Source organism: Orcinus orca, chromosome 4 (genome assembly GCF_937001465.1).
Source record: "Orcinus orca chromosome 4, mOrcOrc1.1, whole genome shotgun sequence".
In the NCBI taxonomy this organism is placed as follows: domain Eukaryota; kingdom Metazoa; phylum Chordata; class Mammalia; order Artiodactyla; family Delphinidae; genus Orcinus; species Orcinus orca.
Window position 1 is genome coordinate 127,731,690 of NC_064562.1, and position 24,659 is coordinate 127,756,348.

Here is a 24,659-nt window from a genome sequence, read left to right on the forward strand (position 1 = left end):
CTGCATTAAGATTCATGTTCCTTTAAATGATCCCTTGGAATCAATCAAGAACACAAGAACAAGAAATTACTAGATGATATTTAATTAAAATGTGATTTACCCGGATGATCTAGCATATAGGTCTATTAATTTTTTTAAGATTGGCACTTAAATGAAAATATCAGATTAAAAAAATTCTCAGAGAATTCTGAGATCCTCAAGAGCACATCCAAGGATTCCAGGCCGAGAAAAGCCACTTTATCTTTTTTTTTTTTTTTTTGCGGTACGCGGGCCTCTCACTGCTGTGGCCTCTCCCGTTGCGAAGTACAGGCTCCGGACACTCAGGCTCAGCAGCCATGGCTCACGGGCCCAGCCGCTCCGCGGCATGTGGGATCTTCCTGGACTGGGCCACGAACCCGTGTCCCCTGCAGCGGCAGGTGGACTCTCAACCACTGCGCCACCACGGAAGCCCGAAAAGCCACTTTAGATTAAATCCTTCTCTCACGGTCTAATTTGCTCTTATACACATTAATATTAACCAGCTTCAGCCTCAGAGAGTGCACTTTTCCTGATTGTGTTTCCAAAGGCTAGAGGTGGACGTAGTTGTACCTGACTTGTCTGTGCACTGACCACATTTCCTGATAGAATGCACAGTGACTGGATGAATTAAACAAAATCCTGCTTACCTCTGCATGAGACATACTATTCATTAGCTCATTCATTGTAAGAATATTACTGCAGTATCCTTCGCCTTGTGCTAGGTACTATATTAGGCGTAGAGGTTACAAAGGTGAATATATTTGACTTTTGTTCATAAGAAGCCTTGTTGGGAAGATAAACAGGACACAAAATTCGATCAGTTGTGAAAAGAACCAAATTTTGTGATTGTTCAGAGGACAAAGTGACTAAGCTGGCTTGTGTATCGCAGACAAACCTGAAATTGATACTGAATGCAATTTGCAGGAATCATTTTATTGGGTTGGCCAAAAAGTTTTTTCCATAACATCGTCTGGAAAAACCTGAATGAACTTTTTGGCCAACCCAGTATTATGATGGAAAGCAGAGTGATGGTGTGGTACTTGGAAGACTCCCATAAGCTAAGTTTTCTTGTTTGATGGCTCCCTCCTCACTCTTCCCATATTCTTTTAGAGCCCAGCAAGCCAAATTTGGCTTATTTTTAATTAAAATTATAAAAAAGGGGGATATTATTAATTATTAATTATCTAATAACATTACTAGATTTTTTTATGGGTACCTGGAAATGTAAACTTGGTTCCTCGCACAATGCTTGGCATATAATACATGTACAAAAAAGTTTAGGTGAATAATTGATATTCAGTTATTATTAATTATTGAATTTAAGCTTTCTCTAGTTTACAGTAATTTGAAACTCTGTGCCATGTTTTTATCTGAGTTTAATATGGTGGACAACATTCTTGTGTCTCACTAGAAGTAGGCGGACACAGCACATACTACAATGAGCTGTGCGGAACCTTTTTAGGTTGCATGCTCCTGTCTAGCTTCCTTCCTTTTGAGGTCCTGCCGCTCTTTCACTCTCTCACTTCAATCTCACCCTTGGCCCCTGGAGGCACATCCACTTCAGGCTGCCCCACTAGAGGAGTTTTCTCGTTTCATTTAAAAAAAAGTTACTGGTTAATTCTGATATACATTCCTTCCCCTGCTTGCCAATCTTGATAAATTCTATGTCAGAAGAAGATCCATGTTTTTAATGCCCTCTTTTAAGATGAATTGATTGAAATATTAAATGAGTCAGTGATAAATGTACAAAGATGAGACATCGTCTAGTAGATAATTTCTGTTATTTTTTTATTTTTTATTTTTTTGCGGTACGCGGCCTCTCACTGTTGTGGCCTCTCCCGCTGCGGAGCACAGGCTCCGGACGCGCAGGCTCAGCGGCCATGGCTCACAGGCCCAGCTGCTCCGCGGCATGTGGGGTACTCCCGGACCGGAACACGAACCCACGTCGCCTGCACTGGCAGGCGGACTCTCAACCACTGTGCCACCAGGGAAGCCCGATATTTTCTTTAAATCTTCTGGAAATTATACTCTCATTACTTGTCATTTAAGAACCAAAGAATTTTACTACTGTAAGTAACTTATGGGATCAACCAAACATAACCCCTTTCCTCCATTTTTAAGTTAAATTAAAACTAACTAAGCTTGGAATGGACATGATACTATAACTGTCTAGAATTCATTATAGAATTCCTTTCTAATTTTGACACTCTTAGAGATTGTAAGTCTAGAGGCCTAAAGGAAATAGTTTTTCTCCTTAACTACTGACTTATTATCAGAGGCTAAGATATTTTTATTCTAAAAAATATCAACTAAAAGTTAATGAGAAATTGAGGTCTAAAGAAAGCGAAATAGAATTATAATGCAGAGCCCATAGGTTTTTTTCTGTTGTTTTAATGGTAGGGGTTAAGAGTATAGTTTCTGAGCTAGAATCACCAGGTAGTTCATAACTCATAATGTTCAATTCAGGGTTAAATGAGTTAATGCAATTAAAAGCTTAGATCTAAGCCTGACACATGAGAATAAACTGTAATAAGTTTTAGGTTTTATTTAAATAATTTGCTGCTGACTTTTAATGTCTAAATCTCTTTAAACCATGACTATTATAATAAGTAGCTCAAATAATTTTCTGTCTTTGAGCTTCATGTTAAGTCAGATGTCTTGCTTTAATACATGTTAAGTCAAATACTAAAGAAGTAATTTATATATCTTTTCTCATAAAATTAACCAGAGAAATGAGACCACATGAAAATGACATTTAACTTAGGAGAGTTAAAACTCAGTAGTAAAATAACAGCTCTTTGAATTTTTGACAGGATGACTACTAAGAGACCAGGTTCCCATCTGCTTTTTAGGTTTCATTAGAATTCAAAGTACATTTAAAAATAATCATTTCTGTCTAACTTAATAATTTTCCTAGCCCAGGTAAGCATTTATATGTTAGACCCAAAATACTCAATTCAAGAGTGATTTGTACATGCTCCTCTGTGGGCTTTAACCATGGAGGAAGAGGCCACAAGCCAAGGAATGCAGGTGGCCTCTAGAAGCTGGAAAAGGCAAAAAGAACTGTTCTACCCTAGAACCTCTGGAAGGAATGCAGCCCTGCTGACACCATGATTTTAGCCCAGTGAAACTCAACGTGGACTTCTGACTTCAGACTGCCATCTGCTTGTGGCCCCTTCCATGAAAGAAAAAACGCTCAATTCAGCTCATCATCTTTATCCAGATCTCTGTGATAGAAAAACAGAAAGAGTTAGGAATATGTGTGAATTTATTACTTTCTGCATCTAACCAGGAAATCGTAATATCTTACACTTGTAAGAGTCCAAATAACATAAACATACATTACTTTATTTATATATTTTTTTACATCTTTATTGGAGTATAATTGCTTTACAATGACATACATTACTTTATATTCTTGGTGTTTTGCATTTTTGCCATTTTATTTTATTCATATTTTTATTTATTTATTTTTAACATCTTTATTGGAGTATAATTGCTTTACAAAGGTGTGTTAGTTTCTGCTATACATATGAATAGTGTGAATCAGCTATACATATACATACACCCCCATATCTCATCCCTCTTGCGTCTCCCTCCCACCCTCCCTAACCCACCCCTCTAGGTGGACACAAAGCACCAAGCTGATCCCCCTGTGCTATGCGGCTGCTTCGCACTAGCTATCTGTTTTACATTTGGCAGTGTATATATGTCCATGCCACTCTCTCACTTCATCCCAGCTTACCCTTCTCCCTTCCTGTATCTGCAGGTCCATTCTCTATGTCTGAGTATTTATTCCTGTCCTGCCCCTAGGTTCATCAGAACCATTGGTTTTGGTTTTTTTTTTAATATTCCATATATAAGTGTTAGCATATGGTGTTTGTTTTTCTGTTTCTGACGTACTTCACTCTGTATGATAGTCTCTAGGTCCATCCACCTCACTACAAATAACTCAGTTTCATTCCATTTTATGGCTGAGTAATATTCCACTGCATATATGTGCCACATCTTCTTTATCCATTCATCTGTCGACAGACACTTAGGTTGGTTCCATGTCCTGGCTATTGTAAATAGAGCTGCAATGAACATTGTGGTACATGACTCTTTTTGAATTATGGTTTTCTCAGGGCATATGCCCAGTAGTGGGATTGCTGGGTCGTATGGTAGTTCTGTTTTTAGTTTTCTCAGGAACCTCCATACTGTTGTCCATAGTGGTTGCACCAATTTACATTCCACCAACGGTGCAGCAGGGTTCCCTTTACTCCACACTCTCTCCAGCATTTATTGTTTGTAGATTTTTTGATGATGGCCATTCTGACCAGTGTGAGGTGATACCTCATTGTAGTTTTGATTTTCATTTCTCTAATGATCAGTGATGTTGAGCATCGTTTCATGTGTTTGTTGGCAATCTGTATATCTTCTTTGGAGAAATGTCTATTTAGGTCTTCTGCCCATTTTTGGATTGGGTTGTTTGTTTTTTTGATATTGAGCTGCATGGGCTGCTGTATATTTTGGAGATTAATCCTTTGTCAGTTGCTTCGTTTGCAAATATTTTCTCCCATTCTGAGGGTTGTCTTTTCATCTTGTTTATGGTTTCCTTTGCTGTGCAAAAAAGCTTTTAAGTTTCATTAGCTCCCATTTATTTATTTTTGTTTTTATTTCCATTTCTCTAGGAGGTAGGTCAAAAAGGATCTCACTGTGATTTATGTCGTAGTGTTCTGCCTATGTTTTCCTCTAAGACTTTTATAGTGTCTGGCCTTACATTTAGGTCTTTAATCCATTTTGAGTTTATTTTTGCGTATGGTGTTAGGGAGTGTTCTAATTTCATTCTTTTAAATGTAGCTGTCCAGTTTTCCCAGCACCACTTATTGAAGAGGCTGTCTTTTCTCCATTGTATATTCTTGCCTCCTTTATCAAATATAAGGTGACCATATGTGCGTGGGTTTATCTCTGGGCTTTCTATCCTGTTCCACTGATCTATATTTCTGTTTTTGTGCCAGTACCACACTGTCTTGATTACTGTAGCTTTATAGTGTAGTCTGAAGTCTGGGAGCCTGATTCCTCCAGCTTTGTTTTTCTTTCTCAAGATTGCTTTGGCTATTCGGGGTCTTTTGTGTTTCCATACGTATTGTGAAATGTTTTGTCCTAGTTCCGTGAAAAATGGCATTGGTAGTTTGATAGGGATGGCACCGAATCTGTAGATTGCTTTGGGTAGTACAGTCATTTTCACAAAGTTGATTCTTCCAATCCAAGAACATGGTATATCTCTCCATCCATTTGCATCATCTTTAATTTCTTTCATCAGTGTCTTATAGTTTTCTGCATACAGGTCTTTTGTGCACTTAGGTAGGTTTATTCCTAGGTATTTTATTCTTTTTGTTGCAGTGGTAAATGGGAGTGTTTCCTTAATTTCTCTTTCAGATTTTTCATCATTAGTTTATAGGAATGCAAGAGATTTCTGTGAATTAATTTTGTATCCTGCTGCTTTACGAAATTCATTGATTAGCTCTAGTAGTTTTCTGGTAGCATTTTTAGGATTCTCTATATATAGTATCGTGTCATCTGCAAATAGAGACAATTTTATTTCTTCTTTTCCGATTTGGATTCCCTTTATTTCTTTTTCTTCTTCTCTGATTGCTGTGGCTAAAACTTGCAAAACGATATTGAATAATAGTGGTTAGAATAGGCAACCTTTTCTTGTTCCTGATCTTAGTGGAAATGGTTTCAGTTTTTCACCATTGAGAATGATGTTGGCTGTGGGTTTGTCATATATGGCCTTTATTGTGTTGAGGTAAGTTCCCTCTATGCCTACTTTCTGGAGGGTTTTTATCATAAATGGGTGTTGAATTTTGTCAAAAGCTTTTTCTGCATCTATTGAGATGATCATGTGGTTTTCTTCCTTCAATTTGTTAATATGGTTTATCACATTGATTAGTTTGCATATATTGAAGAATTCTTGCATTTCTGGGGTAAACCCCACTTGATCATGGTGTATGATCCTTTTAATGTGCTCTTAGATTCTGTTTGCTAGTATTTTGTTGAGGATTTTGCATCTCTGTTCATCAGTCATATTGGCCTATTGTTTTCTTTTTTTTTTTTTTTTTGCGGTACGTGGGCCTCTCACTGTTGTGGCCTCTCCCGTTGTGGAGCACAGGCTCTGGACGTGCAGGCTTAGTGGCCATGGCTCACGGGCCCAGCCACTCCACGACATGTGGGATCTTCCCAGACCAGGGCATGAACCCGTGTCCCCTGCATCGGCAGGCGAACTCTCAACCACTGCGCCACCAGGGAAGCCCTATTGTTTTCTTTTTTTGTTGCATCTTTTGATATCAGGGTGATGGTGGCCTCATAGAATGAGTTTGGGAGTGTTCCTCCCTCTGCTATATTTTGGAAGAGTTTGAGAAGGATAGGTGTTCTTCTCTAAATGTTTGATTGAATTCGCCTGTGAAGCCATCTGGTCCTGGGCTTTTGTTTGTTGGAAGATTTTTAATCACAGTTTCAAATTCAGTGCTTGTGATTGGTCTGTGCATATTTTCTATTTTTTCCTGGTTCAGTCTCAGAAGGTTGTGCTTTTCTAAAAATTTGTCCATTTCTTCCAGGTTGTCCATTTTATTGGCATATAGTTGCTTGTAGTAAACTCTCATGATCCTTTGTATTTCTGCAGTGTCAGTTGTTACTTCTCCTTTTTCATTTCTAAATCTACTGATTTGAGTCTTCATTTTTTTCTTGATGAGTCTGCCTAATGGTTTTTCAATTTTGTTTATCTTCTCAAAGAACCAACTTTTAGTTTTATTGATCTTTGCTACCATTTCCTTCATTTCTTTTTCATTTATTTCTGATCTGATCTTTATGATTTCTTTCCTACTGCTAACTTTGGGGTTTTTTGTTCTTCTTTCTCTATTTGCTTCAGGTGTAAGCTTAAGTTGTTTATTTAAGATGTTTCTTGTTTCTTGAGGTAGGATTGTATTGCTATAAACTTCCCTCTTAGAACTGCTTTTGCTGTGTCCCATAGGTTTTGGGTTGTCGTGTTTTCATTGTCATTTGCTTCTGGGTATTTTTTGATTTCCTTTTTGATTTCTTCAGTGATCTCATTGTTACTTAATAGTGTATTGTTTAGCCTCCATGTGTTTGTAATTTTTACAGATTTTTTACTGTAATTGATATCTAGTCTCATAGCATTGTGGTCAGAAAAGATACTTGATATGATTTCAATTTTCTTAAATTTACCAAGGCTTGATTTGTGACCCAAGATATTATCTGTTCTGGAGAATGTTCCATGAGCACTTGAGAAGAAAGTGTATTCTGTTGTTTTTGGCCAGAATGTCCTATAAATATCAATTAAGTCTATCTTATTTAATGTATCATTTAAAGCTTATGTTTCCTTATTTATTCTCATTTTGGATGATCTGTGAATGTGAGGTGTTCAAGTCCCCTACTATGATTGTGTTACTGTCAATTTCTCCTTTTATGGCTGTTGGCATTTGCCTTATGTATTGAGGTGCTCCTCTGTTGGGTGCATAAATATTTACAATTGTTATATCTTCTTCTTGGATTGATCCCTTGATCATTATGTAGTGTCCTTCTTTGTCTCTTGTAATAGACTTTATTTTAAAGTCTATTTTGTCTGACATGAGAATTGCTACTCCAGCTTTCTTTTGATTTCCATTTATATGGAATATCTTTTTCCATCCCCTCCCTTTCAGTCTGTATGTGTCCCTACGTCTGAAGTGAGTCTGTTGTAGACAGCATATGTAAGGGTTTTAGTATCCATTCAGCCAGTCTATATCTTTTGTTTGGAGCATTTAATCCATTTACATATAAGGTAGTTATTGATATGTATGTTCCTATTACCATTTTCTTAATTGTTTTGGGTTTGTTATTGCAAGTCTTTTTCCTTCTCTTATATTTCCTGCCTAGACAAGTTCCTTTAGCATTTGTTGTAGAGCTGGTTTGGTGGTGCTGATTTCTCTTAGCTTTTGCTTGTCTGTAAAAGGTTTTAATTTCTCTATCAAATCTGAATGAGATCCTTGCTGGGTAGAGTAATCTTGGTTGTAGGTTTTTCCGTTTCATCACTTTAAATTTGTCCTGCCACTCCCTTCTGGCTTGCAGAGTTTCTGGTGAAAGATCAGTTGTTAACCTTATGGGGATTCCCTTGTATGTTGTTACTTTTCCTTTGCTGCTTTTAATATTTTTTCTTTGTATTTAGTATTTGGTAGTTTGATTAATATGTGTCTTGGCAAGTTTCTCCTTTGATTTATCCTTTATGGGAATCTCTGCACTTCCTGGACTTGACTGACTATTTCCTTACCCATATTAGGGAAGTTTTCAACTATCATCTTTTCGAATATTTACTCAGTCCCTTTTTTTTTCTCTTTTTCTTCTGGGACCCATATAATTCGAATGTTGGTGCATTTAATGTTGTCCCAGAGGTCTCTGAGATTGTCCTCAATTCTTTTCATTCTTTTTTCTTTAGTCTGCTCTATGGTAGTTATTTCCACTGTTTTATCTTCCAGGTCATTTATCCATTCTTCTGCCTCAGTTATTCTGCTATTGATTCCTTCTAGAGAATTTTAAATTTCATTTATTCGGTTGTTCATCATTGTTTGTTTGCTTTTTAGTTCTTCTAGGTCCTTGTTAAATGTTTCTTGTATTTTCTCCATTCTGTTTCCAAGATTTTGGATCATCTTTACTATCATTACTTTGAATTCGTTTTCAGGTAGACTGCCTATTTCCTCTTCATTTGTTTGGTCTGGTGAGTTTTTACCTTGCTCCTTCATCTGCTGTGTATTTCCCTGTCTTCTCATTTTGCTTAACTTAATTTGTTTGGGTGTCTCCTTTTCACAGGCTGCAGGTTCGTAGTTCCCGTTACTTTTGGTGTCTGCTCCCAGTGGGTAAGATTGGTTCAGTGGGTTGTGTAGGCTTCCTGGTGGAGGGGACCGGTGCCTGTGTTCTGGTGGATGAGACTGGATCTTATCTTGCTGGTTGGCAGGACCATGTCAAGTGGTGTGTTTTGGGGTGTTTGTGAAGTTATTATGATTCTAGGCAACCTCTCTGCTAATGGGTGAGTTTGTGTTCATGTCTTGCTAGTTGTTCAGCTTAGGGTATCCAGCACTGTAGCTTGCTGGTCGTTGAGTGGAGCTGGGTCTTAGCATTGAGATGGAGGTCTCTGGGAGCGCTTTCACCATTTGATATTACGTTGGGCTGGGAGGTCTCTGGTGGACCAATGTCCTGAACTTGGCTTTCCCACCTCAGAGGCTCAGGCCTGACACCTGGCCAGTGCACCAAAAGGGAGTAAAAGAAAGGGAGGGAGGGAGGGAGGGAGGAAGGGAGGGAGGGAGGGAGGGAGGAAGAAAAGTGAAAGAAAATATTAAAATAGCAAAAAATTATTAAAAATAATAAAAAAAAAAAGAGAGAAAGAAAGAAGAGAGCAACCAAACCAGAAAACAAATCCACCAATGATAACAAGCTCTAAAAACTATACTAAAAACAAAAAAACCAAAAAACGGACAGTCAGAACCCTAGGACAAATGGCAAAAGCAAAGCTATGCAGACAAAATCACCCAAAGAAACATGCACACTCAGAAAGAGAGAAAAAGGAGAAAAAAAAAAATCTATCTATATATATATATAAAATTTAAAAAGGAAGAGAGCAACCAAATCAATAAATCTACCAGTCATAACAAGCTCTAAGTACTAAACTAAGATAAACATAAAACGAGAAACAAACTAGATGCAGAAAGCAAACCTGAAGTCTAAAGTTGCTCCCAACGTCCACTGCCTCAATTTTGGGATGATTTATTGTCTATTCAGGTATTCCACACATGCAGGGTACATCAAGTTGATTGTGGAGATTTAATCCGCTGCTCCTGAGGCTGCTGGGAGAGATTTCCCTTTCTCTCTTTGTTCGCACAGCTCCCGGGGTTCAGGTTTGGATTTGGCCTCGCCTCTGCATGTAGGTCGCCTGAGGGCATCTGTTCCCGCCCAGACAGGACGGGGTTAAATGAGTGGCTGATTCGGGGGCTCTGGCTCACTTAGGCCGTGGGAAGGGAGGGGTACAGATGCTGGGTGAGCCTGCGGTGGCAAAGGCCTGCGTGACGTTGCAGCAGCCTGAGGCACGCCGTGTGTCCTCCCGGGGAAGTTGTCCCTGGATCACGGGACCCTGGCAGTGGCGGGCTGCACCGGCTCCTGGGAGGGGGGTGTGGAGAGTGACCTGTGCTCGCACACAGGCTTCTTGGTGGCTGCAGCAGCAGGCTTAGCATCTCATGCCTGCCCGTCTCTTGTGTTCGCACTGATAGCTGTGGCTCGCACCCGTCTCTAGAGCTCGTTTAGGCGGTGCTCTGAATCCCCTCTCCTCGTGCACCCTGAAACAATGGTCTCTTGCCTCTTCAGCAGGTCCAGACTTTTTCCCGGACTCCCTCCCGGCTAGCTGTGGCGCAGTAGCCCCCTTCCAGCTGGTTCATGCAGCCAACCCCAGTCCTCTCCCTGGGATTCCACCGAAGCCCGAGCCTCAGCTCCCAGCCCCTGCCCACCCCGGTGGGTGAGCAGACAAGCCTCTCGGGCTGGGGAGTGCTGGTCGGCACTGATCTTCTGTCCATGAATCTTTCCGCTTTGCCCTCTGCACCCCTATTGCTGCGCTCTCCTTCATGTCCGAAGTTCACCACCTCCGCCACCCGCAGTCTCCACCCGCGAAGGGCCTTCCTAGTGTGTGGAAACCTTTCCTCCTTCACAGCTCCCTCCCAGAGGTGCAGGTCCCATCCCTATTGTTTAATATCTATTTTTCCTTTTTTCTTTTGCCCTACCCCAGTATGTGGGGAGTTTCTTGCCTTTTGGGAAGTCTGAGGTCTTCTGCCAGCGTTCAGTAGGTGTTGTGTAGGAGTTGTTCCACATGTAGATGTATTTCTGATGTATTTGTGGGGAGGAAAGTGATCTCCACATCTTACTCCTCCAGCATCTTGAAGGTGCCCCTCTATATTCTCTTTTAAATAACTATCTGTAGAAGGCAGAATGGAAACTTGCCCTTTTACTAGTGAAGAAACTAAATTATATTGCTAGTAATGGAGAGACAGAATAGGAACTCTAACATGTGTGTTCTCCACTATTCCACACTCCCTCTTGGAACTCCAGATGTGGATGTGGTTTAACTATGATTCTGCTAGTATTTTCAAAAGGAAGAATCCTTGTTTGTCCCAACGTTATTCATCTTATTTGCATCACAGCACTCATCTAAAATGAAAATTATTGATTTCATAAAATTCAAATAAGCATATCATAAAAACCATTCCTCTCTTAGAGTGCCCTTTGTAAGCATTAGCTTTTTTACTTATTTGGTCTGAAACAACATCTTGTTTCCCCAAGATGCCCTCATGTCTTGGGTCTTGCCTAAACTTCCTTAGTTTTTTTCTTTGTAATCTAGAGAAGCATGTGTGCACATGCACACACACACACACAGGAGCACACCACATGCACACGCACATGCAGACGTGTGTACACATGTATGTGTATGTAAAGTTACACCAAAAAAAACCCTCCGAAACAAAATCAACACTTGCCACCCACAGTGCACTCTATTTTTCTTTGCTCTACTTCATGTTTTGAAATACACTGATTGGCAATCCATTAAACAGATTTTATGACGTACTTGTGCATGATGACCTACAGTTTGAAACACTGGTGTGGAGCTTAATTATTTTAGCTTTTTTGAAAGCATGAGTTTGGAAATCAGATCTAAGTTTGAATTTTTGCTCTTCCTCTTCTTGGTGGTAAGGATCTTTGAGGCAAATCACTTGGCTTCTGAGAATTTTAGTATCTTCATCTATAAAATATAATAATATATGTAAAATATAAAATATAATAATGATATCCATGTCATTAAGCTTCTCTTTCATTCGTTAAGTATTTATTTCTCAGCTCTCATAATCTTTCATCCTTCTTGGTCCTAGTAAGATTTTGAAGAATTTTCATAACTCTTTCTTCTCCCAGGCTAACTCACCGTCATATTTAATGTCATTCTCCATATTTGGGGGATTGTATGATTGAAACATTTGATGGGGTTAGACAGGGGAAAGACCAGTGCCAAAAAGGGAGCTACCATCCAGGAGCGCTAGATGGGCTTCCACTATGGTTGAAATGGAGATCTAGAAATAGACTATATAAAGTCGTATCTTTGAAGCAGTCTTATTCTAAGCTTTTTCCCTATGAAATGACCAATGAGCCACCAAATTTCAAGCCTCATTGTAAATATTTTTTAATTGATGAAGACTTAGCAAATCCTCATTAAATATTCATCATTTTGGAATTAAAAAGAAAGCCTCTAGGATTTGAGAATAACTCACTAGTAAAACAAGATTCCTCTTGGGTCATCCATAGTTTGATTTATATATTAAATCAGAAATCTTTGGACATCAAAGACACAGTAAGATCAGTTCAACTGACAAAAGATGACACATGCTTTGCTTTTCCCCATCTTCATGAAAACTAAATACATTCTTAATTCCATCATAGTGAGTACTCTTAGTTTAGAGCAGCTACCATGAAAGAGGTGGGAAAGGTGCAGATACATTATGGATGAGTATACTGAGTGGGAATTGGATTGGGAATATGTAAACAGGTCATTTTCATTTTGAGTTTGATTTTTTCCTCCCATTATATAGATGATTCCTTTCACCAGTGTCATTTATGGTAATGGCAGAGTGAAACTGTAAACTGCATTTCATAATTATTTGTATCTCTATATGTGGGCATGTAGTTCCTCTTGAAAAGAGCTCCTCATTTAGGGTGTCTCTGACACAGGAGCCCTGTTATGAGTGGGGGTGGGGTGGAGGTTAGGGAACAAATTTCACTTTCTGTTCTCTATTATTTTCCCGTTGATATATCCATTTGCCCTCCATCTTTTTCCTTTAGTATTTTCAAGAACTCATATTTACAATTGCCTCCTTTCAAATATTTAAATTTTAATGTTATTAAGGAAGTTATATATTAAGTTAGTTGTACTTTTCTGACAGACTGGAGGACCCTTAATTCAACATGTAAAATTTGCAAAGTAGAATAGCCAAAGATTTGAAAAAATCATGGATGAGTATATGCTAGCACAGAGGTGATTTTCAATTGTTTAATAATAAATATTTGGGGGGCTCTCTGGGGAGAGAAACTATGTCACTGGTCGTCCCTTAGAACCTAGCACCTAGAGCTAAGTACTTGGTGGGTAACTAGCAAATGCTTGTTGATTAACTGATAAGTTTATATTAATTACAGATTTGTCCTAAGATCCAAAACAATTTAATGCATTTTGATGCAAGCATTTAAGTTTCATGTATGGTTAGCTGTATCTTCTTGAATCTGTTCCTCAACTTTTAAAAATGGACTAGTCTATACATTGTCCATATGTGCCAGAAATGTAACCAATGCTCAAATGGTGGCATAAAATTTTTATTGGTTCTACCTGGGGTTTCATCCACTAGTTTTATATGATCATAGAAAAGCAGTCAATGGGCTAAATATCTCATAGAATCATCAAGAGAAGTGGAGAATAGAGCTTATTGCAAAATTTGATTATAGACAAAATGTTATAATTTTGCTTTATAAAAATTTAATAGAAGTGCTAAACAAAAAAGATAACTCTGCCCTTTAAGGTTGATTAATGTGCACATGGTTGTTTCAAAGTAGCCTTAAGATCTTATTTTTAAACTACATGGTATATTTAGTCATTTTAATGATATTATATAGAAATAGAATTATTCCAAAAGTTGTAGATCAAAGTGATATCTTGCCTGGGACTCACAGATCTGTAAGCCCAGTCAATATTTTGCTCACAATAAACCAGCTCAATGAATATTTCTTGATTGTTTCAAACGGCTCAAGTTCATATTCTTTTATCCACGTTAACTTACATAAAGCCAATATCAAAGACTTATCAGTAGTAGCCTGCTTTGGTTGGTCCCCATTCAGGATGCTGCCACAGTAATGATAGCAGGTGGCGGGCCAGCCCTGCGATCCCCAGGTGCAGGAGTACCTGTGGTCCTGGGCCCTGGTGCCAGCACCCGGGCAAGGGCAGCAAGGAAAGCTTGGAAGAGATGGAGGCAGAGACGGCCCTGTTTGAGCAGGAAGTTTTAGGGCTCTGGTAACCAGAATCCCAACTGCTATGCCTGCCGTACCCCAGTGCCCACAGTCCCCATGGTAGAAATGATGCAGTTCCCAGCAGTTCCTGTGCCTGCCCAATGATAGCGACCAACATACTAGCAGGTCCAACAGACTCTCCAGACCTGGGCAGCCACCGTGGCCACAGTGGTTCCTCCCATGGTGGGTGACCCTCCCTTTGTGGTGTACCTCCTTTCCAGGCGCATTTGGCCCCCATGATTGGATTCAACTGGACAGTCCAAAGGCTGGAGAAGCCCTCTTCCTTCCATGAACAGCTGTGGCACCCACCACAGAGGGCTCCTCTCCTGTATCCAGCACTAGTCCCCCACGTGCTACAGAGAGCACATTCTGCTCTTTACTCTGCAGCAGGCAGTCCTCACCCCATGGCCCTGCTGCCCCCTCACCAGGCCCTCATGGGCCCCCTTTTCTGCCTGGACCCCCTCAACCCCCCGGACCACCTCTAATGCTGTCACCAATGGCTCGGGGTCCTGAAGCCCTTCCCTGGGTTCCATGGCTGCTCTGAGGCCTCTTCTAGAAGAGCCAGCAGCATACCGAGAGCTGGGCGTCAGCCTGGGGTTGATTCTGGAAGAGAAGGAAGAGGCAGTGGTGGTGGCAGCAGCTGGGCTGGAGGAGGCTAGGGTGCTGGTGGCTGTGAGGGCAGGAAGCACCCCAGCTGGTCCTGGTCTTTGGGCCCTGGCCACCTGCCAGTGGCCCTGACCATGGATTTGCCTGAGCCCCTGCCCCTCCTGCTGGAAGTAGTGTGCCAGGCTTACTGCCTCCAGCGCACATTCCTTAGCTCCTGGCCCCTGCCCCCTCGCCCTGGCCTTGTGACCCTCTAGATCCCAGAGTCCCTGGGTGAGGACAAGAGAAAAGGAAAGCCAGAGAAATTGACGCAGCATTTGCACCGGCAGCTGGGAGCAGCTGGGAGGACCCCAGCCTGCTGGAGTGGGATGCAGATGGTTTCCGAATCTTCTGTGGGGATCTGGGCAATGAAATGGAGATGCCATCTTGGAACTCACCTTCAGCCCCTTCCCCTTCCCATGCTTCTTTAAGGCTAAGGGGATCTGCGACAAGTGCACTGGCAAGATCATGGGCTATAGCTTCTTCAGCTTTAAGGACCCCAGCAACTATGTGCGCTCTGTGTGTTGAGATGAATGCGAAGTAAGTAGGCTCGCGCCCCACCAAGCTGCGCAAGAGCACGTGGAAGGCCCAGAAACTGGGCCTTGGGTGCAAGAAGCAGAGAAGAAATTGGGACTGAGATAGGGTCTGTGGCTGAGCACCCGCTTCCTCTTGGCTGGGCGCTGGCTGCTACCCACACTTCTTTTTGGAAAACCCATAACTATCCACTCACCCATCCTCCCCAAAACCAGTTTCAATAAATTTACGTTCATCCCTGCCCTGACCCCCCGAAAAAGGCTAAAGCAATGATGGGCACATAACAGGTGCTCATGAATGTTTATTTCTTTACCATCATCATCATTGTTTTTCATTGTCATCATTATAAATATTATTTGTAGATAAGACCATTAGACCACAGAGAGGTTAAGTGATTTGCCCAAATTCACACTTCTGGTTAGTAGTGGAGCAAGGAGAAGATTTCATTTCTTATCTTTCCCATCACCATGTTATTCCTGCAGTTGACCACACTGTCTCAAAAAAGAAAAAAAAAAAAAAATAGTAGTAGAAGAAGAAGAATTAAAAGATAAAAAGGAATGGAAGAAAGAAAAAGGAAGAAAATCCCCACATTCAGTCAATCACATACAAATGAGAAATATTTAAACTTTAAAACCTTAAAAAGAAATATTTCCAGTATTCTTTAACTCAGTGATAAGGATGTTCTTCCAGTGCTCATCTAAATTCTTTTTACTGTGAACTTAGGTATTTTCCTCCAGGTTTGCTTCAACAGAATTATAATACCAATGTTTTTATTCTCAAACATACTGAGGATATTAACTCACTGCTTAGCCTACTATTTTTCAGATTTAATTAATTCTTGAATTTTTCTCTTAAAATTTTGTTTTTGATTTTTGAATCATTTAAAATTTTCTGAGTTTTTTTCACAGTGTTGGTCAGTATTTTGAGTCACTGAGTAGCTAATTAGAATCAGCAACTCTGTCTATCAAAGTATAATTGCTGTCTATAAATCTTATCAGGTAGGGAATACATAAAACTAAGTGAGAATAGCACTTGGCATAGTGCTGTTTTGAGATACAAAATCACTGACAAATTTTTTTGCCATGAAGTATTGGTGGCACAACATATATTCAATATATACACACTCACTCATATACTGTAATTCTGATATTATTAAAAATGAAACTAAACAAGACAAAAGCAAAACCAAGTAAAAAGACGAGAGGAATAAGGACGTGTGTTACTTAATTCCAATGGATACTGAATTTATTCTGTGTTTCCTGTAAACTTGTGAAAAAAGACAAACACATTGAATTATGCAATTTTCCTAAATTAAAGATTAGTGAGAATAAGCATAGTGGCTTTTCCTATTACTAAAATTTTTCCTGTTATTGAACTCAACAATAGTTCATCAAGATAACCCATCTAAAAATAGACACAAGGACATAAATATTGCTCAAATGGACATTGCTTGTATCTGCCTTATGTAAAAATCAAATTTGTAGTAACATTTTATGATTCTGTAAAGCCATTACTGTAGAGAACAGAGATAACATGCCCCAGGTATGTTGCTTTTTGGTGATCTCACTGAATGTCTACTCTGATATTAATCTAGGAGAATGAATAGTTAATGTTTCTGTTAAATATGAGTTTGCCTCAGAACACTTTTTAGCCAGAGCTCAGTAAGCTCATCATGAGTGTCCTAATAAATGCAGAGAGTGACAATATCTTCTGTTTTGATATAAAAAAGGACCTATGTGCCTCAAATACCATATGTGTGGGAGGCATTCCTGGGAAAATACTAAGCCCTGCCCTGTATTTGAACCCAAATACAAAAAGTCTGACCAGTTTTGCATGTCTACCTCCTTCCCACCCCACATCCAACAAAGTGAAAAATATCTAACAACAAAACATCCTTTGGAATGTGGGCTAGTATTGGTAATAGAGTGTGGAAAGCTAAAGAGCGTTAGTGTAGCTCCTATGGGAAATTTGGTTTTTAGAAGCATGACCTGAGGGACTCACCCAAATGAGTTAACTACAAAATACATTCTCAAAGAGTTAGCTGAGCTGTACTATTAAATAGGTTTATTTATCACTTTCCATTTTAAACATGATTAATTTATATGTTAGCTCGTATTCACAAGATTAACATCAAACATTTTGGTGTTAAGTCCAGTTGCTGCTGAGTTGCTTTTTCTGATAACAATTACCCAACATATTCAATTGCTAATTAAATATATTTTGGGTTAGAAATTCTAAAACCAAAACATTAGCTTGAAGAAAGTTGCTTGTCTTCTGTTTCCTACAGCTGAAGGACATGAATTCAGCGATATGATAGCAGTCCCAATTTGACTGTATTTTAAAAGAAGGCAGCTTAAGAATTTACAACATTTATAATTAGAATTTCACCTATTATAATCTGTGTCTTTATAATCACTCTAGTTTTGGTAGTATTAGTGTTACAGAAATCTTGAAGACATATGTATATCCTGAATTCGATTTACATATTATAGACAATTTTGTTTCTGAACTATTCCCTCATATAAAAAATTTTAATCATATTCTTAATGACTTTTTAAATAAGTTGCAACTATATTGCAGTGATTTGTAGTAGGATCTTTGTGCCCTCCCCCCCAAAAAGGTACTTTGTCCTCATAAAATTCTTTTTAGATCCCAGCCTTGTAATTAATTGAGAAGAAACCTGGCCAATTATTGAGAAAATGTTCTATCCTGTTCTGCAGATTTAAATGTTTTCTGTTTGTGTTTTTGTGTGTGTGAAAATGAGGTAGGCTACATTTTGTATTCATGAAAAGAAAAGTATGAAGTAAACTAAGAGAAATAGTTTGGCATTGGAGTCCTCCTTAGAATAATGTCTCCTGAAATTTTTTAAGTTAAATATATATTTGAACTTCATAAGTTTTTAGATTGTGTCAACTATATTCTATTTGAGATGCTGTCTTGTTACCTTTGTTAACTTTTAAAAAAGTTTTTGTCAATATTTATTGAAACATGAACATAGTAAGTTTAGTGTTCTAACAGTGTGGTCTACAGCAAGTTAAAGGTTTCAGCTGAGCTGATGCTGTAGTGACGGGAGTAATATCTCCCAGATGGGAGATTGAGAAGAGTATCGCAAATGCTCTAACCTTCAGAAAGTTGGTCACTCATGTAATCAAATAAAAATTTTCACCTTTAAAAAGTCTTAATTCTCAAACCTTTCTATTTTAAATTTCATAGAAAGTTACATTCAGAATGCACTGTTGAGATCATTTTCAAGCCAGTCTAGGGTAGGAACTGAGGAAAAGGAAAGGCAACTTCTTACAAGAAACATCTTTAAAAAAAAGAAACATCTTAAAATGCAAAATTATTTAAATATTAGTTTGCTAGGCTATTTCAACAATTCCCAAGGATTGGAACATTTGATTCTTACAGACTGAAAGAATGGATCCACTCTCCAAAACATTTAAGCAATGGCTCATGATACAGAATAAAAGATTTCTTCCTGTAAACAACGTAGGAAAATCAATAAATGTCATGCTGAAGAATATATAAATTAAAAAAGATATCGGGAAAGTTAAAGGCTCATAACTATCATCAGGCTTAGTTAGCTCCTTAAAAATTCCTACCCGGGCTTCCCTGGTGGCACAGTGGTTGAGAGTCCGCCTGCTGATGCAGGGGACACGGGTTCGTGCCCCGGTCCAGGAGGATCCCACATGCCGCGGAGCGGCTGGGCCCGTGAGCCATGGCCACTGAGCCTGCGCGTCCGGAGCCTGTGCTCCGCAACGGGAGAGGCCACAACAGTGAGAGGCCCGCGTACCGCAAAAAAAAAAAAAAAAATTCCTACCCAATGGACATACTGCTTTCCCTTCCTTATTTGTTAGAATGAGTTTACTGTTAGTGAAATAGATTACCTCTGTTTAAATCAAATACTTCCTGTTGCCAAGGAGACTGGGTGTTGAGTAATTAACTCAGAAAACAACTTTAAAATATAATGCTTTCCTTGGTCTGGTAAAGGGAGTGAAAATTAATTTTCTTTGCGGAATCATTTGTGTACAGTCAACACCATTAACATCATTTGCAAACTAGTAGAATCCAGGGGTCATAAAACTTCATATTTTTCAAGTTTTTATTATATTGTCAATTCATTTGTTAAATGTTCTAGGAATATACCTAATCATAAATTTCAAAATTTAATTTAATAAATGATAATAATAAATTTAATTCTTATCATTTTGTGCCAGTAAATATATGGAAACCATGACATGAATGTATTAATAGTACTGAATACAACTTTGTCAGCTACTCAAAGTTAAATGTTGGTGACAAACCAGGACCATGTTTTGCAAAGAAGAAAAGCAAATATTACTTTATTTTTGAGTCACATATAAAAGCCTGAATACTTTTCATAAGAAAATCATTAAGTATAAGATATACAATGACCACAAATAGGAAATTTGCCATGAAGCAATTTGTACTTGTATTTGGTTCTTCCTATATGTATGACAAGATCTGCTTTCAAACTTTGTCAGTATAATATATGTAGATACCATATTTAGTGAAATTTTCGAAGAGTTTTTTCAATGCTATGGTGAGTAATGAATTTTTCAGGAATTTAGATAGATGGGAACCAGGTATTTCAGTACTATCATAGATTATAAGATAAATTTTTGAAAAAAACCCTCAAGACAAATTAGTGACATAGTGCTAAATGTTTTTTTAAGTACAATGTTGTCCTTACAAAGTTGTTTTACCTTAGAATTTGTCCTATGACACTAATTACTTTTTATGAAGAGGACATTTCTCTCCCATTTGTTTAAAAAGTAAGATTTATTTAAAGTTATTTATGTTCTAGAAACTACAGAATTTTATTTCTGGCTGGCACAACAAATGATACAGAGTTGCTCTTTTTCTTTCTTCATTGCAAAAGTATTTAGATATTTCTTAGTCTAAAAAGAAAGTTTGTTGAAGTTGCAGATCCACATTTCTAATGAATATTTACCTCTTTGCCTCTCTGAATCAAAATCACTGGATATTAGTCTCTCTGAAATTAATAGCTTCAAGCTAATGCAAAAAGAAAGAGAAAATGAGGGGATCAGAGTCTGCCCATCTTCTGGGTTATATACTTGCATAAGATCAGCCACTGTCTGCCTCATCATTAGTCCACTTCTGAGGCCTTATTTGTTTCTCTTCTCAGAATGGACTCAACGCTCTCCATCTGGCTGCCAAGGAAGGCCATGTGGGGCTGGTTCACGAGCTACTGGGAAGAGGGTCCGCTGTGGATTCTGCCACTAAGGTAATGTTTATGCTAGTAGAATTTATTTCCTTGGAAAAGAGGAAATGATTTAAAGCTTCTCTTCCCGGGTTATACATTTCAGAGCTTTGCTGGAACACCAAAGATTCTCAACAATGCAGAACTGAAATTGAAATTCTGTCCATTAAACTTTGCAGAGTTTGAATGGTTTCGTTTAGGGACTTATCAGAGACTGAAGAATTCTGTATCTCTAGTTTCTAGTATTCTATCTTTTTTCCTTTGATTCACAGAGAGACTAGACTAATATAATCCTCTGTAGACAAAAGCACCTATTTTCCCAAGGTTAATTCATTTTTAAAAATAATTGATATAGTAAACTTCTCAATGGAAATGAACAAATAATTTTCATGCTTTCATTAAATTGTTAATATCTTTTAATGTATTCATTTAACTTGGTAAGAGAATATACAGATCTTTTATACTCTAATGGAAAAGGGATTTGGGGATCATGGATTGAATTATTAGGGTAAAATTAGATTTTGTCACTGTAACGTGTGTTCGTAAAGAAATTTGACTCATTTTTAAAGGAATTTACAAGATGCTTGGTATACTACAACCTGTTACTTCCTTGTTGATACTTCTTTTGGTTAAATATATTTGAACCTTGTCTTTGGGGGATCATTTCAGAAGCAACAGGTATTTTAAAAAAAATATCAGTGGTGACAAATCTTTGTCTTTAGAAGGTGAAATTTTAATTTAGAAAAAAACAGTAGCCAATCAGAATCACGCCATTTGACCAGGGCTACAGTGTGACAGTCTGGTCGTGGGAGTTGCAGAGAGAGGTGGCAAGTACTCAAACCCCCGGCCGGGTCATTAGTCTGATCAGGGATAGACAGAAAGAGCCCTGGAGTAAATTGGGGATATGGCCAGTTAACCTGGGTTTCCAACACCTCATACATAATTGCCAAAATGTAGACTGACCCTGCTCACAGTATAGTGTACAGCAGTTCTAGTGGAAATTTAAAAACGAAAACAAACAAAGAACTCTTTGGCAGTTCCAAAGATGTTAAAATATGTTTGCTTTGCAAGAAATTGCTTACTTTAAAGAGAGAATAAATATTTTTATTAACATTTCTCTTGACAACATGAGATAAATGTTAAACAAATATTTAAGAATGTCAGTTTGAATGTATATCAAATTATTTGCTTCCCCTGAGTTGCTCATATTAATATATTCATTAAACCAATCACTCTTTCTTGCTTAACTGTTTATTATCGTTTGTTTCCTTTCCTTTAAACTCTGTTGATGTTTTAAAATATAGGTTCATTTTTAATCACAGATTACAAGTGTAGAATTTTAGATCCAGAAAAATATCTCATTAAATCTCCTCATTTAAAGAGAAGGCAAGTAAGTCTTCAAAATAGTACGAGTGGATAAAGACCCACAGTGAGGAGGTGGCAAAAAGAGAACTAGTGTCCAAAATTTATGGCTTTGAATGTATAGATTTGCTTGGTTTTTATTTTTCTTTTTGTTATTTGTTTTAATCCTATGATAGGCATCTTTCAGTCTCTTAGCCTATATTTTCTTTTCATGATAGGTTTAAATTATTTTTCATTTTTGTTTGGTACTGTTGATGATAAATTTTGATGTAGAAAATGATAGAAATTATTGGTAACATTGTATAGCTCATGTGAAATTTATTATTTTATTCCCAAAATATTTTGAACAACCGTGTGCTCCAGTGACTCGAAATACAACTGTGAATTGTCAGTTTCTCTACAACTGAAAATTCCTAGGTTTCTCTGCAAGGTGAAATAAATTCAGTGGTTCAGATAAACTTTTTTTTTTAGTTTATATTATCTTGTGGTAGGACTCTTTTGTTGTAATAACATGAATGGTAATATTGTCTCTCTCTCTCTCTCACACACACACACAGACACACACGTACACACATCCCAGATTATTTGATTCAGTAAGATCTCAGTCTTTTCATGTTCTTAACACTAAACTGGAATTGTGCAGGATAGAAAAGGAAGACATTGTATGGGATGGCCAGTGTTTTGATGGTAAAAATTATCTTTTCCCAAGGTGGGCTGCAATCTTGATAGAATGACAAGTTTTAACCACTTCAAATCATCAGCAAAATTCAAAATACCTGTACATTTTGATTTCTACAAAATTTGGAAGCCTCCAACATTTTCCATTTTGTTTCTCCAAAACAGAAAGGAAATACTGCTCTTCACATTGCATCTTTGGCTGGACAAGCAGAAGTTGTCAAAGTTCTCGTTAAGGAAGGAGCCAATATTAACGCACAGTCTCAGGTATTACATTCAGATTTTCTCTGATGTAAATGAGTTTAACTTAGAACAGCCTTGTGAAATTGATTTAATGGGTTTAGCCATCTGTTGGGTAGATAGATTTACTATAAACACTCTGTGATTTATTTCAGGCGAGTTATTTTATTAACTCATGCCATGACATTTCTTATTTTCGTGATGTATCATCTCCCTCTTTTTTCTAGCTTCTTTTTTATTTTTAATTTATTTTATTGAAGTATAGTTGGTTGTGTTAATTTCCACTATACAGCAAAGTGATTCAGTTATACATATATATACATTCTTTTTCATATTCTTTTCCATTATGGTTTATCACAGGAAAACCATATAGAAAACCATTGAATATAGTTCCCTGTGCTACACAGTAGGACCATGTTGTTTATCCATATAGAGATATAATGATTTGCATCTGCTCATCCCAAACTCCCATTCCCTCCCCCCACCACACCACCCCCTTGGCAGCCACAAGTCTGTTCTCTATGCTTGTGAGTCTGTTTCTGTTTCATCTATAAGTTCATTTGTGTCATATTTTAGATCCCACATATAAGGAATATCATATGGTATCATTTGATATCATTTGTCTTCCTCTTTCTGACTTACTTCACTTAGCACATCATCTCCTCTTAATATAACTGAAAATTTGACAAGTTCACAGTCTATCATTGTCTTTAAGTGCAAAGAAAAAAAGAATTATATAGTGTTTTTTCTAGAATGACAGTGATGTCTGTGAAAGATGAATTATTCATGCAAGTTATGTTGCTCTATAAAAGTATTTTCTCTTCTTAAATTGAAAAAATTCTCAAAAGATTTGTATTCCAGTGGGAAATCTGCTATAAAGTGGGAATCACACTACTTTGGGTACTTTGCATATAAAATATGGTTTTTACAAAGCTCCTAAGGGAAAGGAAAATTCGAGACCCACAGCTTTATGATGCATGTAATAACAATTGTATAGAATAGGGAATGATATTCTTAAAATGAAATTAAGAACAGTTTTAAAAGAATAATCAAAATACATCATACTATAAATTTGATCCCTATTTTTTCTCTGGTTGAAAGGGGAAGAAAATACTGCTTTGCCCAAAGCTTTACTCTTAGTATCTGTTATATATTTATGCAGAAATTGAGGTGCATATCTTTATAGTCAAATCCATTTCTTCTATTTTTTAAAGTTTTTAGCCTTTCTAATAACATAGGCCACACCATGCAGGCTACTGGCAAAATAAACCAGTTCCTCTCTATCCATTCTTTGGGCCTTTGAAGGCCTTTGTATAGGAATATGTGTTACGTATATTGTTCATTCATTCATCGTGCAGACATGACTCTACTTGTATAAATGGCACAAGTTCTGGACCCATAAAATACCAATGGGGAAAAGTAAGAAAGAGCCCTATTTTCTTTGACCTTAATTATAGGGAAGAATCTGTTTAAATTATGACAGACAAGAAATTATCCATTTTTATCTCTATAATATCATGCTGCTTTTTTCCCCATACAACCCACATTTTTAGTTAAGTGTGCATCAATATTTTAACATTTATTGAGAATATGCCATATTCTAAAATCTTGGTTAAATGAAATTCTTAAAAAAATTGGTATCATTTGTAAAGAACTCTGGTGTATTCTATAATGATAATGGCATCTTGGGCTTAGAGACACAGGATACTACAAAATTGACTGTTCCAAAGTAAGGGATAAAAACTTCTTTACAGCTGGAGAACATCTTTTTGCTTTAGAGCAGAGGTTCTCAAACTTTAGCCTGCGTCACCTGCAGGGCTTGTTAAAACAC

The 24,659-nt window shown here is 37.8% G+C and overlaps 1 protein-coding gene and 1 pseudogene across 50 annotated transcripts in view; both read left to right on the top strand.

Moving 5' to 3' along the window:
- The window catches only part of ANK2 (ankyrin 2), a 683,094-nt gene that overhangs the window by 487,057 nt on the left and 171,378 nt on the right, over nucleotides 1–24,659 (top strand). For all 50 annotated transcript variants that reach the window (XM_049708929.1, XM_049708962.1, XM_033437973.2 and 47 more), the window contains 2 exons: nucleotides 20,477–20,575; nucleotides 22,757–22,855. In XM_049708929.1, the coding sequence (XP_049564886.1) occupies nucleotides 20,477–20,575; nucleotides 22,757–22,855 (198 nt within the window). The remainder of the gene's footprint in view (nucleotides 1–20,476; nucleotides 20,576–22,756; nucleotides 22,856–24,659) is intronic.
- Nucleotides 13,978–15,414, top strand: LOC117203261 (RNA-binding protein 42-like; annotated as a pseudogene).